Raw genomic sequence first — 18373 nt, forward strand, 5'->3', positions numbered from 1 at the left:
ACTATTTTATTTCAACCACAATATTCTGACTCCACCTGGGTGAACTACAATTCAATTCAATTCTGGTACTAACTACCCAGACTCGGGGCAGACCACACAGATTAAGGAGTCCTGACTGCCACACTTCAGATAACAGCTTCAAATCTCCAGTTCCCGGGCTACCTGCCTTTAGGTGGGACCTGGCTACAAATCTGACAATCCCCACAATCTCCCTTCAGGTTTGATATTTCTCTAGACTAACTCACAGAAAGTGCTATATAGTTAATCCTGAACATCACAGGATTTGGGGTGCCAACCACACACAGTGGAACATTCTTTTATAACTTTTGACTCTACAGTAGGTCCTTCCCATTAGTGGATTCAACCAAGTGAGGATTGAAAACAGTAATTTGGGTCAGTTGTATTTATGATAACTGGTTTATAAAGGATACAAATGAAGAGCCAGATGACAAGGTAAATAGGGTGAATTCAGAGGGTCCCAAATCTCTGTGACTGGGGAGTTGGGTTGTGCCATCCTTTCAGTACATTGATATGTTTGGTGATAAGGAAGTATCTTCAGATTTTATCCTTGAGAGATTTTTTTATCCGGGTTTTCTTACCTAGGCATGATTGATTAAATCATCAGCCAAACGACTGAACTCCATCCCCAGATCTTCCACCCACCCTGACCTCCACACAGGATTGGATGTTCTAATCCTCTAATGAGGGGTTTGGATCCCCCGGGGGCCAGCCACCATCCAGAAGCTATCTAGCCACTCTCCCTGCACCCCGAACCAAAAGTCATTCATTAGCATAAACCTGGAATGTTCAAAGGGGATTAGTTATTAATAACAAAAGACACTCCTATTGCTCAGGAAGTTCCAAGGACTTTAGGAGCTCTGTGCCCAGAACCTGGAAACAAAGCCAAATAAATATTTTTTATTATTCCACACAAACTTTCCCAAATACTTATTAGTCAGAGTTCCTTACCTTGTCCATTGTGTTTTGGTGATTTCTAAGTAAGAAAACCTTGATTTCACATGTTTCTGTTCTTCATGGAGAACAGTCCTGTGAAAACAGCCTTGACATAAGATATACAAAATTATTATAGATATATAGGCTCATCATCAATCAGATACTGTGTTGTTTTGCATATATATTTATATATATATAATCAATTATGTATTTGTGTTTTGTGTTTTAATCTATTTTACTCTGGGAGTTTACTTTAAAGAGATCTTGTCTTTAATACAAGTGTCTTCTTTCAATATAAATATACAACCTGTAGGAAAAGTACAGTCATAAAATCATGACACCACAGAATGCCACTACTTCTTTGGGTTTTGATGAACATGCGAATACAAAAACATTTTGGTTACTTAGGAAGTTCAGTGAGTTTTTTCCTTTTTTTTCTTATAATGAAAATATTAACATAGTTTTAAAATAACATCTAGAAAAGATATGGCAGCAATTGTTTTTCTTAATGAAATATCTGCTATAGCCTCTCTAAGTATTGGTGCCCGTCTGTATAATCACACAGACATACATGCATGTGCACATTTAATACAGGAATGAGGATGCTTATTTAACAGTGTTATGGGAATTGAGTTTTTAAAAATATTTATATATTCAAATACATGGTACTCTCTCTGTTATTAAAGATAATTGTTTTGTTTTGTTTTGTTTTGTTTTAGGGAACCTTCAAAGCATCAAGACATTCAGTTTCACCAGATTTGAAATATGTTCTTCTGGCGTATGATGTCAAACAGGTAAAGAAGTGATCTCCTTTGTAAAACGTTTCTGTGTGATGCATTCAGGTGACAGCTCCTGGTTTTCCTTGGCTTTCTACTCATCTAGAGAAAACTTGGCATATCTAATAGCAGCAGGGGTCACTGATGACCAGTACTGCACGAGAGAAATTTCTAGGCGATGTCTTTTTTCCACACCTGGCTATCAAATACGCGGGAGAACCTGCCTGATACAGCAGTGGTCCGAGTCCCTCTCTCTCAGAGGGGAGCGCTTCGGGTTAGCTAGGCTGACAAGTGTAGGATGTTGAGCTTTTCGAGATAACTTTACATTGTACTTGAGTGTTTCATGTGCGTACAGAGTAGGGAATTTTCTTAACGGCTGTGCCCTGAATGGCAGTGTGGAGAGTGGGAAGGGACTGGTGGAGACATTTGTTTAGATCATGGTGAATGGGTTCTCTGGTGGTATTTACGCATAAGCTTTGTGGTTGTAGAAAATTTTGAAAGTAGGACAAGCCAAGAAATGAATTCTGAACAAATAAAATATTCTAATTGCATTTGGGGTTTTACGATTCCGTGTGAGCTCTACAGCACAATTAGAGCAGTATGTATGGTTGTTGAGTATTTTGTACTTAGATGTAATTCACACTGTTATAAAGCAAAGTAAATGTTGAAAAGCCAGTTCAGCAGATTAGTTTCTGTGGAAAATCAGTGATTGGAAATCATTCAAGAAAGTTTTATGTGCTTTAGGACAGACTATAAAAATTTATAGACTTAAGGCAGGAAGCCTCATATAATGCACTGAAAGCTTTTGAGCACATAAAATTTCACAGCTCGGAGGACCTTCTGTTTGATGGTTTTAGTCATTTGGATTACACATGTACTATTTTTTAGATGAGTTTATGTGTTTTTTTTAAATAATTAATTTACACTGGAAAAGTCAGGGAGATTGCAATCAAAGGCATTTTTTTTTCTATAATGCATCTTGGCCTTTTACTTCAACTTTTGCCGTGTTTTCTCTATTTAATGACATTTTGAAAACCCCAAGAAAAATACTTAACTTTTGTAAACAAAAATATCATAGCATCCCCCCTTTTAAAAATAATATTATATTTCTAAATAATTTTAACTTAAAATGAGTGCTATATTAAACTGATAGTAAACATTTTTTTAAAAATCAGGTTTCAGTAATTACACTAATTAAGGCTAAGTTTAACTTTCTGAGGGATAGACACATAAATCAATAAAAAACAATAGTGAACCCAGAAATGCCCCGTACAAATATGCCTAACTGATGTTTGACAAATGTACAAAAGCAATTTAATGGAGGGAAGATAGACTTCTCACAAAATAGTCCTAGGGCAATTGGACTTCCATAGGCAACACAAACAAAACTACGCTGACGTAAGTCTTACACTGTATAAAAACTCAAAATGAGTTATAGATTTAAATGTAGAAATGTAAATCTATAAAACTTTTAGGAAAAAAAGCAGATCTTTGGGATCTCTGGCTATGAAAACAGTTATTACACTATATCAAATTTATATTGTATACAAGGAAAAGTATTGTTCTGTGAAAGACCCTATTATGAAGATTAAATTATAAGGTATAGATTGGGAGAGAATATCTGTAATTCAGATATTCAACAAAGGACTAATATATATAATATATATGTTATATATATTATATATATTATAATATCTATAAACTGTCAAACTCAAGAGTTACAAAAAAACAACAGCAAACTATACAATCAGAAAATGGGCAAAGACATGAGACATTTCACTGAAGAGGCGGACAGATGGCAAATAAGAGTATAAACATCATTAGCTATTAAATGCAAATTAAAACAAGTACTGTCACTATATTCATAGCATCATGGCTAAAATTTAAAAAACATTGACTACACCAGATGATAGCCAGCATGCAGGGAAATCGGATAACTCATACATTGCTATTGGGAATGTATATAACCGTCGGGCTACTCTGGAATATAATGTATAAAATTAGGTTAGGTTTGGATAATTGGACAAAACATGCCAAGATTATAGGTGACCATAATTAATACCCAAAATATAAATGAACACCATTAACATTTTAAGCAACTTTTACTATTGTCTCTTTTTTTGTTGTTGTTTAAATTTACAAAAATAGTTTATGATACATCGGTCCTGGGTTATTTTAATAAGAAAAAAAAGATGAAACTGAATTATACAATCTTATTCCACTTCATTTATGACTCATTGTATTTCTCCATCATCTGTGAGATGTGAACTGGGACAGACATTGTGTAAGTTTGTGTGTGCCCATGGGCATGTGCAGGCTGAAGCACCTCATTTAAGAAAGAAACAAACATAGGGCTAGGCCCAAATGTATGTACCATGTAGGACAAGATAATCATGTGGGAGAGGGAAGCATATGCTGGCCTTTGAAGATCAGGTAAATACACATGACTGAAAAACACTCCAGATGAGCAGAAACATGGGGCTTCATGGAGGCAGCAGTGAGTCTTTGAGGGATAGCCGTCAATTCAGACTTGCCCAGAGGTTGACAGTTTGAAAAGAGGAAAAAACAAACCTATAAATCTTTAGGTTTTATAGTTTTTATAGAAGAACTTGAAATGCCATTATTTTCTATCCAGTTTTTACGGAGGCAGCAATTTGGGGTTATGAATGGTTTTAGAGTAATTACATGTCCTGCTTACCGTGTGTGCGCGCACGCACGTGTGTATAATGCCCATTAACAAAGGTGGAAAGCAACCATTGCACAGAATCCTACCATCCAGACATCCTCTGAAATCATTTTGGTGTGTTTTACTCCTTTTATCCGCATTTATCCATAAAATAAGGAAATAGGAGTTGTAATTAATGAAGCATTGTTTTAGGTAGATGCTATTATCCTGATTTCAGCAAGGAGAAAAGCTGATCTCCTTGAAAAGCAGGAAATGCAGGATCAGACAGATTTAGGAATTTACCCAAGGTCTTTCTGTAGGAAACAATAGCTGCACCCTAGCAAATTGGCATCGTACAGCGATTTGTCTTTATCTTCATTACGAGGCAAATGAACGGAACCAGAAAAGCGCGGGTAAAGGCTGGCTGCATCTTGCCAACGGCTGCTGGCGGCCACAGTGCTGGGACCTGCTGCCCCTGCTGAGCGCCTTCATGCAGATGGGACTGTCTCGGGCAGTTCAGCGCCTTCGTGCCCAGGCTCCTCTCGCGATGGCAGTGCTCCTCTGGCCCTCGTAGGCATCTCGGTTGGTGACTGTTTACAGAGACAGACTCCAAGCAAAGCAAAGAGAACCTTTAGATGGATGCCCCTGAAGTACTGGAGAAAGGGGCTAGAAATCAGATAATCTTTAACATTTCCCTCTTTTTTTAGATGTTAAATTTGCATGATCAGCCCTGGCCGGGTGGCTCAGTTGGTTGGAGCATATTCCCATACACCAAAAGGTTGCGGGTTCGATTCCCAGTCAGGGCACATACCTAGGTTACGGGTTGGATCCCAGGTCTGCACATGAACGGGAGGCAGCAGATAGGTGTTTCTCTCTCACATCTCTCTCTCTATCTCTCTCTCCCTCCCCTTCCCTCTCTTTCTCCCTTCCTCTCTCTCTAAAAATCAGTAAAGGTATATCCTTGGGTGAAGATTTTTTTAAAAATTTGCATGATCAAAGGTCAAATAAATAGAAAAAAAAATAATCCCACTTTATATATTGAGATTATTGAGTTTATCCAACTGTTTTTTAAGATGTAACAAGTATTTGAGGTAAATATTTCTAAAATAAACAATATATTATTTGACTAAGGAAAGAGAACCCATGAAATGCTTTTCTCTCTGGCTTGTGACCATCAATATGAGCACTTGTTAATCTACAGTAACTCAGGGGGAGTTTTCCTGCCTGCATTCTCACATCTCCAACCATGTCTGAAGGCTGGAGGAAGGAAAAATGAAGGGGCGTAGAGAGAAAGACAAGTACTCTATGATATCCCTTATATGTGGATTTTAAAAAGCAAAACTTGTAAAAACAGAGGATAAAATGATGTCTAACAGGGATGACAGGTGGGAAGAAAGGACAGGTTTTTTTGGGGTTCACATTTAAAACAAATAGTAAATAAGCCTTAGAGATACAATGCACAGTACAGTGAACTTAGACAACATTATTGTGTTCTACTTATCAAACTTGCTAAGAGACTAGGACTCAATTATTCTAACTACTTAAAAGGAAGGATAATTGTGTAACGTGGTAGAGGTGCTAATTATCCTTACCATGGCAATCACATTACAGTATTTAAACATATCAAATTAACAGGTTGTACACCTTAAATCTACACAATGTTAAATATCAAATATATTTCAATTAAAAAAAAAAGTCTGGGTATGGAGGTATAATGTGCTTCCATCATCTCTTGTCAAGACCCACTAGCAGGTTGTTCTTCAATCACTCATGTGCCTTTTAATCAGTTTCCACATTCAAGCTAAACTGATCTTTATATAAAGCAATCTGATTGCCATTATCTGTTTAAATCTCCCCAAGGCTTCCTGGGATAAAGATCTAAAGTCATAACACAACCTGCAAGGCCCGGCCTGTTTTCCCAGGTTCACCTCCCACCACTCCCCACTCTTGGGATTTCCTGCAGTCCCTTGAAACACCATGTCCCCTCTCATCATAGGGCCTTCATTACAATTCTGCCTGGAGTAAACTCTTGCCCCATTGTCTCTCCTTAATAACTTTTCTGTTCTTTAGATGTCAACTTACTCATATTTTTCCTCAAACATCAGAGCCGTTCCAGACTTCTCTGACTCAGTCAAATCCACTATCATAAGTTTCATAGGACTCTTTGTTCCCTTTATAACATTTATCACAACTGTAATTGTGTCTGACACAATGTCTAGCACAGTGTTACTAAAAACAATAACAACAATAAAACCTTAATATATAAATTCATAAACCAGAATGACTAGCAAGCTTTTCTTAAGGTGCCAGGTGAAAGCACCTACTCTGTGGCCCGTCTCTGTGCTTTCTTGGCACCTGGTTCATATTTACATCGTAATATATCTATCATTATATCCAACATCTCCATCTATGAGTTCATCCCCTTGACTAAACTATAGGACCCTTAAAGTCAAGAACTTGGCTTCATTCATTTTAATGCCCATAGAGTTTTCTACAGCAAATGGGACATAGTAAACAGTCAAAGTTTGCAGAACTAAAGCATTGATTCTCAAACTTGGCTGAACATAGAATCACCTGGAGAGCTTTAAAACTTATTAATGCTTAGGGTCCACCCTAAAGATATCTTGATTTAACTGGTCTGGGATACAGCCCAAATATGGGCATTTTAAAAACTCCCCAGGGGATTGCAATACGCCATGGAGACCCCTGAATTTCAGTGGACTGGTCAATTCCACCTACTGAAGACTTTCCAGACTCCAAAGAAGGGAAAGCTTAGAAATAAAATTAAAAATACCACCTTTTTCATACTGCACCTACTTTGTGCCAAAGTCTTTATTGTACTCTTTTATTCCTTACAATCTCTCTTTATAGGAGTTGATATCATTCTTACTTTTGGAAGAAATACAAAGGAAATTCCCAAACTTACCTAAGATGACTCAGGATTGAAACTTTTTCCCCCTGAACAGCGGTTCTCAGTGTTGGTCCCAGAACAGCAGCATCGGGGTCACCTGGCAGCTGCTTGCGATGCGGGTCCCTGGGTGCTGCTCAGAAGCACTGAAACAGAAGCGCTGGGGTGGGGCCTGTGATATGTGGTTTAACGAGCTCTCCAGGCAGTGCTGATGAATGCTTAGCATTGAAAATCACCTGTTTAGAGGGTCCCATTTATTAAAATCCAAAGTCTTCTACCTGAGAAAAGATCTAAGTAGCCAGAACTTAACTATATACTTTACAATAATTTAGAAAAAATATCATTTAAGACAGATGGTATACTAATTTTTCATTAGTAATTTAAAATAATTTGATGTTGGATTTAATGCAAAACTTTTCCTTTCTGGACTTAGTCACTGTTCTGGCGTCATCTGCCCTTCAAGATTGATGCCTAATCTGTCATGTTATAGTTATATGTGGCTTAGTGGGGAGTGCATGGACTATGGAGAAAAATAGGTGAGTTTATATTTAAGCTCTCTGTACTTAAATTTATGGTTAAAATGTTACACACGCACATATTATGAAGATAGTCCAGTGCATATTTACAATCTGAACACATCCCTGTAAGCATCACCCAGGTCAAGAACCAAAATGTCACTGTGCTCCTTTCCAGAGGTACCCAGCACAGGGGATACCCCTGTTCAAGCTTTAAACAGCCTGGGTAGTTTTGTCTGTCTACCTACGTTAGCTAGACAGATACCTACAGACGTTCATACAGTATGTATGATTTGATGTGTCTTCTTATATTCAGTGTACGTTTGTGAAATATATCCCCATCGTTTGATAGCTGGATATCGCTTCTCAGCCTTTTGACTAAGGCCAAGTGTAGAATCTGTTCTTATCAGTCAATAGCAGGGCAGTCCCTTGCCCCTTTCCCTACTAGATGGTATTCCTCTACCTGTGTCATAGTTTATCTATTCTACTGCTGGTTGCACTGTAAAAAAATGTGTATATTTATATAAGTAATAGATTTGGGCTTTGGATTTTTTCTCTAAGTCTCCCTTTCCTAGCCCTTACCCTGTTTCTCTTTGGCAACTATTCCAACAAGGGGCTGTTGTAGAGGGACCACACCTTCGCTGAGAACTCAAATCCTGCCTGAAAGTATGTTTGTCAATGTAAACCTCCCTGAGTCCACACCCCTTTTTTAGTGATATCATTTTTTTGCAGAGGCAGGAAACTCAGAGCTGCTCTCTAACGTAAGAGCTGGGACACAAACCCATCTTTCTAGTGCCAAAGCCCCTGGTCTTTTGATCACACTGTTATTTTAAAAAAGCTTTTACATGTCTTGGTAGAATCATTCTCTGCTCTAGCATAATTATTTTTCCATTTATTCCAAATAATATCAGCTGTATTCTAATTTGCTAACTACAAGACCAATGGAATTTATATTGCATATTATTATTTGCAACACTCAGGTAGCATTTATTATACTTCTCCAGATGTATTCATTTTATTTTTATACCTGCTTCTTAGAAGTTGTTTCTCAAAAATAGCCAACTAAATTATTGTAGAATGCATTACAATGCCATACATTTGAAAATATTCGTGAAGAAAAATATATTTCAGATATAAGGAAACCTAGATATTATGAATTTTGATGATAAGGATATTTGTGGTTGAGAATTGTAATCTACTATTTGACATTTCCGATATCAGAAAAAGTTATTTTTCTGTTATTCTGAGTTATGTTAAATCATAAATAGTATTTACTATTTAAATTCAGTTTAGTTTATACATTACCCCAAAGTGTTTGAAATAATTAGCCCATTTGAATTACTTAGCAATTGCATTTTTAAGCCATCTTGGAAAAGGCAATTGTGTTTGATATATACATTTCTTTTCTAAAGACAAACAAGTAGAAACAAATATTTTAAAAAATATTTTCAAGTAATGCCTATTTATAATTATTTTATTATTTGGATTAATGATACACATTAAATAGACTAATGAATAATTTAACTATTTATTTTATATTGTGAACTTCCTTATTATGTCTTATGTTTGGGATCAGACACTTTAATTAAATAAACTGTTATTTGGGCTTAATTGGAACTGTCCTGTAGGCATAATGGGGCATACATCGTCATGAGAATGAGCTCTTTCTGAATAGAAAAGTGAAACCTGAGTAAGTTTTTAAAAATGTGTCTAACAGAAGGAAGAAACCAAGTCTAACCTGCTCGAGTTGCAGTACAGGTGTCCGTCCTCAGAGCTGATCTCTGCAGCAGAGCAGTGGATATTCCCTAGAGTTAGGTGCGTTCACCTCAGGGTATGCTCCTGCTGGTCTGCAGCTCCACAGACAAGACCCTCTTTATGATAAATATCTATTTTAACTAAGAAATAATCACTGTAAAATAAATCCTGCAGATACTACCGCATGAAAAAGTAACTCTTCTCTAGTGAATTATCTAATTAAATTCTGGGTCTTAATACTTCAGTGCTTTACAATTATAGTCACATATTTAAGAAGTCTGTGGGCGTAGATGTTCTGGTCATGGGATTGTCTAAGCTATTAAGATTCATACTCTTGGGCACACTAATATTTCAAATAATCCTATTAATAACAAACTCAGGGAAACTGAAGCGTAGGAAAGGGACTGATTCAAATATATGGAACTTGAAGTTGACTCTCAGAGCCTGCTGCCTTCCAGCGCCCATAAAATACACTTTTTATGTTCTGTTGTAGCTGCTGCTAAACTCCCTTCCTAGTTAACCTCCTTAGTGCTAAAGAGGGGTAATAACGCATGAAAAATATATTAATATCCATTTTGGATTTTTTTCTTGGTTAAAGAGAAGAATCCTAGGAGGGAAAAGCAAAAGAAGGGAAGGAAGAAAACTTTAGTTTTGGAAGATAGTACTTACAACTTTCCCTTTTTGTGGTGGCTATTGATATATTTATCATTTTATCACTATTTCACCCACATGGCATTTATTTTCTTTTGATTTTGAAAATAATATGTTTATGACAGAGAATCTGAAAATACTGAAAAATATGAAGATAATTACAATGCTTGTTTTTATCTTTTAGAGGAAAACCACTGTTGGCATATTGATTTATCTCACTCAAGTCTTTTTTATGTCATAGAATGTATATTTTTTTCCATTTATGGATGAAATCATTAGAATACTTGGAGAAACACTATATTAGCAAAATCCTGTCATATTAGGTGTTAAGGCTTTGTTCTACTAACCTAATACAGTGTAATGACTTTGTCACTTAGTGGATTAAACAGTAGCTGATTAGACTCATGGACTCTGCATCAGGAATCTGGAAGGGCTCCGCGGTACAGGTCCCATCTGTGTCCTTAATGTCTCCTCTCAGGTGTCGGGTGGGGTTGCGGTTGTCCGAACGCCTGCCAGAAGTTGGAGTATCTGCTTCCAAGGTGGCTCACGCACCTAGCTGCCAAGTTAATCCTGGCTGTTGACTGTGGCCTCAGGCTTCCTCCAGGTGGACCTCTCCATGGGCTACCTGATGTCCTCCTGGCTCAGCAGCTGGATTCTCCCAGAGCGGGTGATGCAAGGGAGCAGGTGGAGGCTACACCTTTTTTGACCTAGGTTTGTGACTCATAAGCCTTCCCTGCCACTATAGTCTTCTCATCGCCCAGAGGCAGCTGCGATTCAGGCGGGAGGAGAGCACACTGGGCCAGGAAAACCAGGGGGCGAGAGTCACTGGCTGCCACCCACCTGCAATGAGGGGATTGGATTGCATGAAGGTTTTGAACAGTGTTAGGTGGAGATTACGTGTGAGTGCTGGTGAAGGTAGGTGGTTGATTAATATTACGTGTGAAAGCCTTTATCAGTATATCAGTAAAGTCTGTATTATCTTCCATGGTCCTTTCCTGTTCAATGTGATTAAACCTGTTTTAAACGAATTAATCAATGAATATTAATAAAAGTTTTGAATAGCAAGCTAGAATCGAAAGTTGAATTAGTAGACTACAGAATCAAAATTACAGATAATCTAGAGATGGGAATGCTGGCCCAAGTCAACACATGTGTTTTATAAAATATGTAGTTTTTAAAATACAAGATGAGGAATAGTAACTGATATGCCAACTTTGGTATTTTATTGATCATAAACTCAGTATAAACTTAGACTGTCGCATGATCTTTAAAAGCACTGATATGTTTTTAGACCAACTTCAAATTAAACTATCTAAAACTGTGCTGGCTGGTACTATAGCCACTGGCCACATATGGCTACCAAGCACTTGAAATATGTTTAGTTTAAATTGAGTTGTGCTGTAAGTGTAAAAATACACACTCCAGACTTTGAAGGCTTAGTAAAAGGAAAAAAAGTAAACTATTAATAATGAATCATAAATATAACATGTTGAAATAATATTTGTATACATTTAATTAAGTAAAAGATATTAGTAATTGATTCACCTGTTTTTATTTTTTATTAATATAGCTACAAAAACATTAAACCTACATATGTAGGCTTAACATTATATTTCTGTTGCTGGTGCTGCTCTACAACACTGGGGGTTCACATTCTGGTGCTCTGAGTGCCAGCTGGAGAACACCTGGGATCCTGTGCCCAACTGGACACTGGTAAAGAACACAGTCATAATTCTCAGAGATTTAGAAATGATAGTGAAGCACTTAGCTGTGGGATGTAGCTGTGGGATGAGAAAACTTGGAAAAATATGGGTAGAATAATAGATATGTTGATTATTGAAGGGCTATCATCACACATAGAAATTAGATGTATTTCTCAAAGTAAAACTAAGGCCAATGATATTAAATGACATCAGAAAGATGGATTTTGGTTCAGCATAAAAAAAAAACCTCTCCAACAATTGCTTGTTCAATAATTCAGGGGCCAATCTGGGAGGCAGCATCTACTTTCTTTAGAAATTTGCAAAAGGTGGATGGATAAATCTCCATTAGAGGCATTGTGCAAAAAATTTTACATGGGTGAACTGTGTTGGGATAGTTAAATTTCAGAGCCTTTCATTAACCCAAGTAAGGTAAAAATTTTCCCTCTGAAGTATCTCACACCATAAACACAGGAAGAAAGAGAGGTGCAACTCTCCAACTAATATGTCAGGTTTGAAACCTTGCAGAATATAAAGTCCCTGGCTCCTCTCGCTGGAAATTTCAAACAAAAGCAGTAGAGTTTGCTTTATGTGGTCATATACATTTTGAGCAGCATCAAATACAGGATAACTTTTTAGCAGACAATAACAATAATAATTCTTACTGAAATAGAAACCTTCAAGTAGAAACAAACAGAATACTGCACATCTAAAAAGAAATCCAAAAGTAGTGTTTTCTGATTATTCCAAGAAATGTGTCTTCTTTCTAATTGGAGTTTGCACTAATTAACTTTTAATTGTTATTATGTGGCCTATTTTTAAAAGAAAAACAGTTAAACCTTGTGTGTTGGTAATAAACCAGCTCAGAGGTAGTGTGCGGTGTAAGGGGCCTCTTACTTAGCCAAATGCAAAGGACCTTAGCATTTCTGAAGGAAGAGGGAGGAGAGAATGTAATTACAGTAATGAAGCTATGAGTTTTTAAAAATATCTCAGTCAGAAAATGACGAAGGCTTATGGTAAAAACAATTCAGACTTCATTTTTAAGAGCTAAATTTGAGTTTACGTATGAGATTTAATTCAGTGTACCTGAAACGTAATGGAGTATTGTACAATCATACTTAATTTTACTTATTTATACTTAATTCTGTTTAGTTTATATTTTTATGCAGTTTCCTACCCTTGTGCCTTTGAGATCATTTAAGACTCTAATTGGAGCTTAACCTGTGTAGCATCCCCAAAAGCAAGGACCCTGCAGGTGCACACCATTGTCATTTGTTTGTTTTCTGAATAAGTGAATGATTGGAGGAGGTGAGAGTAAAAGCTTCAATACCCAGGGAGAAAAAACAGATTCCTTGCTTTATTTATTTTTTATTTTATTTTTCAATTACAATTGACATTCAACATTATTTTATATTAGTTCGAGTATCAGCATAGTGGTTAGACAATCATATAATTTACAAAGTGTCCCCATGCACAATTCCAGTACCCACCTCGCACGGTATATAGTTATTACAATGTACTAGACTATCTTCCCTGTGCTGTCCATTACATCCCTGTGACTGTTTTGTAACTACCAATTGGGACTTCTTAATCCCTTCACCTTTTTTACCCAGCCCTTCAACCCCCCCTACCATCTGGCAACTCAGAGTTTGTTCTGAGTCTGTTTTTGTTTTATTTCTTTGTATATTGTGTTTTTTAGATTCCATATACAAGTAAAACCATATGGTATTTGTCTTTCTCTGTCTGATTAATTTCACTTAACAAAATACTGTGCAGATCCATCAATGTTATCACAAATGGTAAGATTGTATTCTTTTTTATGGCCAAGTAATATCCCATTGTATATATGTACCACTTCTCCTTTATCCATTGGTTAACTGATGGACACTTGGGTTGCTTCCACATCTTGGCTATTATAAATAACGCTGCAATGAACATAGGGGTGCATGTATCCAAAGTAGATTAGAGCTTAATGTAAGACTTGAAACCATAAAACTTTAAGAGGAAAATATATCCCTTTGGGTCAGGAAAACAAAATAAAAAAATAAAAAATGGAACTGCATCAAACAAAAAAGTGTTTGCTCAGCAAAGGAAATGATCAACAAAATGAAAAGGCTACTGAATGGGAGAAGATATTCACTTAAGATATATTCAATGAGGGGTTAAAATCCAAAATTTATAGAGAACTTATACAACTCAACACCAAAACAAACAAATATCCCAATTAAAAAATGGGCAGAGGACCTGAATAGACGCCTCTCCAAAAAGGACATGCAGATGGCCATTAGACCTATGAAAAAATCCTCAATGTCACTAATCATCAGAGTTGTTAATTAAAACCACAATGAGATAGCCCCTCACACCTGCCAGAATGGCACCATCAACAAATCAACAAACATGTGCTGGCGAGGGTGTGGAGAAAAGGGAACCCTTGTGCTGTTGGTGGGAATGCAAATTGGTGCAGCTGCTGTGGAAAACAGTATGGAATTTCCTCAAAAAATTAAACACTTCAGGGTATATATACAGAGAAATCCAAAACATTATTTTGAAAAGATATATGCATCATCCCTGCTTCTTCTTAACAACCTTTTAGTATCCTGTCTCAAAATAGGAAAGTGTCGCCCACTGGGCCTGGCTCAGCGGTTGAGCATTGACCTGGGATCCAGGAGATCGCGGTTTGATTCCCGGTCAGGGCACATGCCTGGGTTTCGGGCTCGATCCCCAGTAGGGGGCATGCAGGAGGCAGCCGATCAATGACTCATCATTGATGTTTCAACTCTCTCTCCCTCTCCCTTCCTCTCTCTGAAATCAATAAAGATATATTTAAAAAAAAAAAAATAGGAATATGTCATCATACTTTGCAAAGATGACGAAAAGCCAGAATATTCATGTGAAATTTGATCCTTATAAGAGATAAATTAAATAATTGAGGTTCTTCACATGTAATTTTTAACCTTAAATTGGTTCTTGCAAGTATAATTTTGCCCTTAAATTTATGAAGTGTCTAATTGACAATGACTTTAATCATTTTTCTTTTTGAATAGAAAAAAATTTGCCTGTAATATTTCAAATAAAAATATTAATAATTTTAATATAGGTGTATCACTTTGTTATAACTTTCCTTTATATATGGAGTTGAGAAAACCTTTTTTATTCTTTTCTTTGCAATTGCATTTTACCCAACATGTATGCCTATCTTATATAATAACACATCCTGGGAGTAGGGCATTTTATTAGTAACTTAATTACCTTTATTTGTGAATTTAATAATGCCTTGAGATCAAAAATAGTGGGATACATGCTCACTTACTCTCCCTTATAATTGACAAAGTTATTTCTGCGTTTATAGGTGTTATGCAAAATACAACCATGTAGCAAAAGATAGCGTGAATAGGGAATTTTTCTAAATAATGAATGTTGCTGAAAGTCATGATATAAATAAAGAATAGATATTTAAAATCTGACTAATTGACTTGTGGATTAGATCTGCACTTATTCATTTATAAAATAAAATGAGGTTTGTTTTCAGAACAAATGCCTCAAATTTCTGTAGAATATGTGAAAAGGTATACACCTTTTCCCTGTGACTATACATTTAGGTCATTTCACATTTCCCCATGACACAGTAATGCTGAGATGATCAGCCTGGCACTTAAAACTATGTCCTCATTTCTGATAAATCACTATGTCAAATGATATTAATTTTGTAAGGGTTACTGAAGTATATTACTGTATTTGTTTCCAAGAAGTTTATCTCAAGCTCCGTATTACTGTGTGTTATTTTAATTTAACCTTTTAAGCATTATTAATTTTTGGATGAGAAAATTGAATAAAAGTTCAAGAGATTTGAGGAAGACCTAGAGAAGAGCAGAACTGGGATCAAAATCAAAGGTCACAATATTAATCACAATGTTAAGATGCTTTTAAAAGTGAACTGCATTCATTAATCATGAATTTATTTAATAACTACTCATAGCTTCCTGTGTGCCCAGCGTTGGTCTATGTGCCCTGGTTATAGCTCTCAACAAAAACAGGCGGGATTCCATTGTCCACGTCGAGCTCGTAGATGGTGATAGGTGCTAGGGAGCATTTTTTACTTTTACTTTTCATTTACTTTTACTTTTAAGTATAGACTCACAAAGTTGTAACGTCCATCTCCAAGCTTTCCCCAGTGGTGACATCCTGCATAACAACAATGCATTATCAAAACCAGGAATAATGCATGTATCAGAATGGCCTGCACAGCAGCACTTAGTAAACCACAGATCTTACTCTGATTTTACCAGCTTCTGCACCCTCTCACTCTGGCATGCCTTTCTATGCCCTTCTAGTTCCATTTTATCACATGTAACAAGCACAATTAACACAGACATGGATTCTGCGACCACAAAGGAGTCTCCTAGGCTGTGCCTCTTCCCCAGTTTCTGGCGACCAGTGTTCCCCATCTCTGTGATTTTCTTACCTCCAGGATGGTATGGATGTGGGATCCTACAGTTTATAAACTTTTTTTTTCTCCATTGGGTAGAATGCCCTTAAGGTCCACCCAGATAGCCATGCATTATCAATAGGCCGCTCCTTTGTGTTGCTGAGCAGTAGACAGAGATGTATAAAGCAGGGAAGCAGATGCTATTGAGAGGGTGCAGTTTTCAGTGGGGTGGTTTCTGCGTCGTTCCTGAGGAAATGGCCATGGCATACAGGTAAGGGTGTGGGCCGAGCCTCGCTGGTGTGCAGACCTGGGGAAGTTTCCTAGGCGGAGGGAATGTGCAGACTTTGGTCCTGAATAAAAGTTTGGAGCATCAAAGCAGCCCAGTGTGGCCAGAGCCGAGGGAGAGAGTCAGCAAGCAGGACGAGGCGACGTCAGGGTTAATAGGGGCACAGATCTTGTAAGGCTCTGCGACCCTCCACAGTTAGTGTAATAACTGCAGTGGCTGTGTAACTATAGTGATTATATAACTATAGTGACCCCACATTTTCCCATGAAGTTATTTCCAAAAGCTGGGGAGAGTGGGAGAATTCTTTGCTCCATGGTGTCTAGGAAAAATAAGTATTTTGTAATAGCAAAACATCTTTCTTGGAATTTTATCTTTAAAAAGGACTACCTGAACTTTATGTTCCATTCATAAAATGTTTGTGTTGATTTTATCAAGTCTTTAGTATATTTGGCATGAGGCAGGAAGCACACAGATTCCATTTTTTCCATCACCCACGGCCCACTGCTGCCTGCAGACCTCTCTCAGGGGACACAGGAGTCTTCAGACTTTACTGGAAGAACAAAGAGGGCATCTCCTATGAGTCAGAGGCCATTGCGTCAGGGTGGGGTCTTCAGCACAGGAAAATCTCATGGAAGACGGGAATGCGTGGAGATGAAGTCTTCCAGGTGACACCCGTGGTCCTTTGAGGCCATGACAGATGGCAGGCACTGCATGGGCCTGCCAGAAAACCCAGTTGGTTTGAAATTATATGCCCTAAGCCAAGCCTTAGCCTTTTATTCTGAGAATAAGGGGCGAGGGTCCCTTTGACAGGCCCAGAAGCAGCTCAGTAAATGAACAAAGTTCAGGTGGCTAAAGTTGTGGATGTTCCTGACAGCCGAATGGCACTGCCGCTGGGGACGGTTGGCAAGGCTGACTTCAGTCACAAACATGCTTTAGTCACAAACGATAAACTCGCAGGTAAAAACAAACCGGGTACATAGACGTTCGTTCATTCCTTCCATTCTGTATTTCTTCTAGCTTCGCTGTGCAAGCTTTCTCTAACCTGGTTTGTACCATATCATTGGAACCCTACGGGTCTCAGTGTTACATGCTACATTTCCACCATCAAGTATAAGCTCCCAGAGGGCAACACTATGGTTTGGTTTCCTTTCATTTATTTTCCCTACCATGCCTCGAATGTAGTAGAAAGCAGTAGGAACTCCATCACTGTTTGTGAAAAGGAGTTGCTTCTTTTACATCAAGCAACACAAGTTATGACTTGCAGGTGCCCGTGGAAATGGGACCACTGCTGTCAACAACTCAAGGCAATACCTTTAATGAGCACCAACATCTGATTACTCTCCCTGGTGCTGATAACAAAGATTTAAGAGAGGAAACCTAACTGTCAAGAAACAATAGGCGAAAGTAGTCATTATGTTGACTTGAATGCCTGCTGAGCAAATGGCATTAATATTAAGTGGCTTTTTATTTAACTAAAGTGTGTCTTCAGCCCGGCCGGGCGTGGCTCAGCAGCTGAGCGTCGACCTAGGATCCAGGTGATCGGGGTTCGATTCCCGGTCAGGGCACATGCCCGGGTTGTGGGCTCGATCAATGACTCTCTCATCATTGATGTTTCTATCTCTCTCTCTCCCTCTCCTTTCCTCTCTCTGAAATCAATAAAGATATATTTAAAACTTAAAAAAAATAAAAATAAAAAAAGTGTATCTTCAAACAGGAAAAATTCTCTGAAAGAATTCA

General features: G+C 37.6%; 1 protein-coding gene across 4 annotated transcripts in view; it reads left to right on the top strand.

The window, feature by feature from the left end:
- Positions 1-18373, top strand: part of DPP10 (dipeptidyl peptidase like 10) — a 1168699-nt gene that overhangs the window by 904074 nt on the left and 246252 nt on the right. For all 4 annotated transcript variants that reach the window (XM_081142810.1, XM_081142809.1, XM_081142812.1 and 1 more), the window contains exon 5: positions 1674-1748. In XM_081142810.1, coding sequence (XP_080998936.1) covers positions 1674-1748 — 75 coding nt within the window. The remainder of the gene's footprint in view (positions 1-1673; positions 1749-18373) is intronic.

This window comes from Miniopterus schreibersii (assembly GCF_964146895.1).
Source record: "Miniopterus schreibersii genome assembly, chromosome: 7".
Classification (NCBI taxonomy): Eukaryota; Metazoa; Chordata; class Mammalia; order Chiroptera; family Miniopteridae; genus Miniopterus; species Miniopterus schreibersii.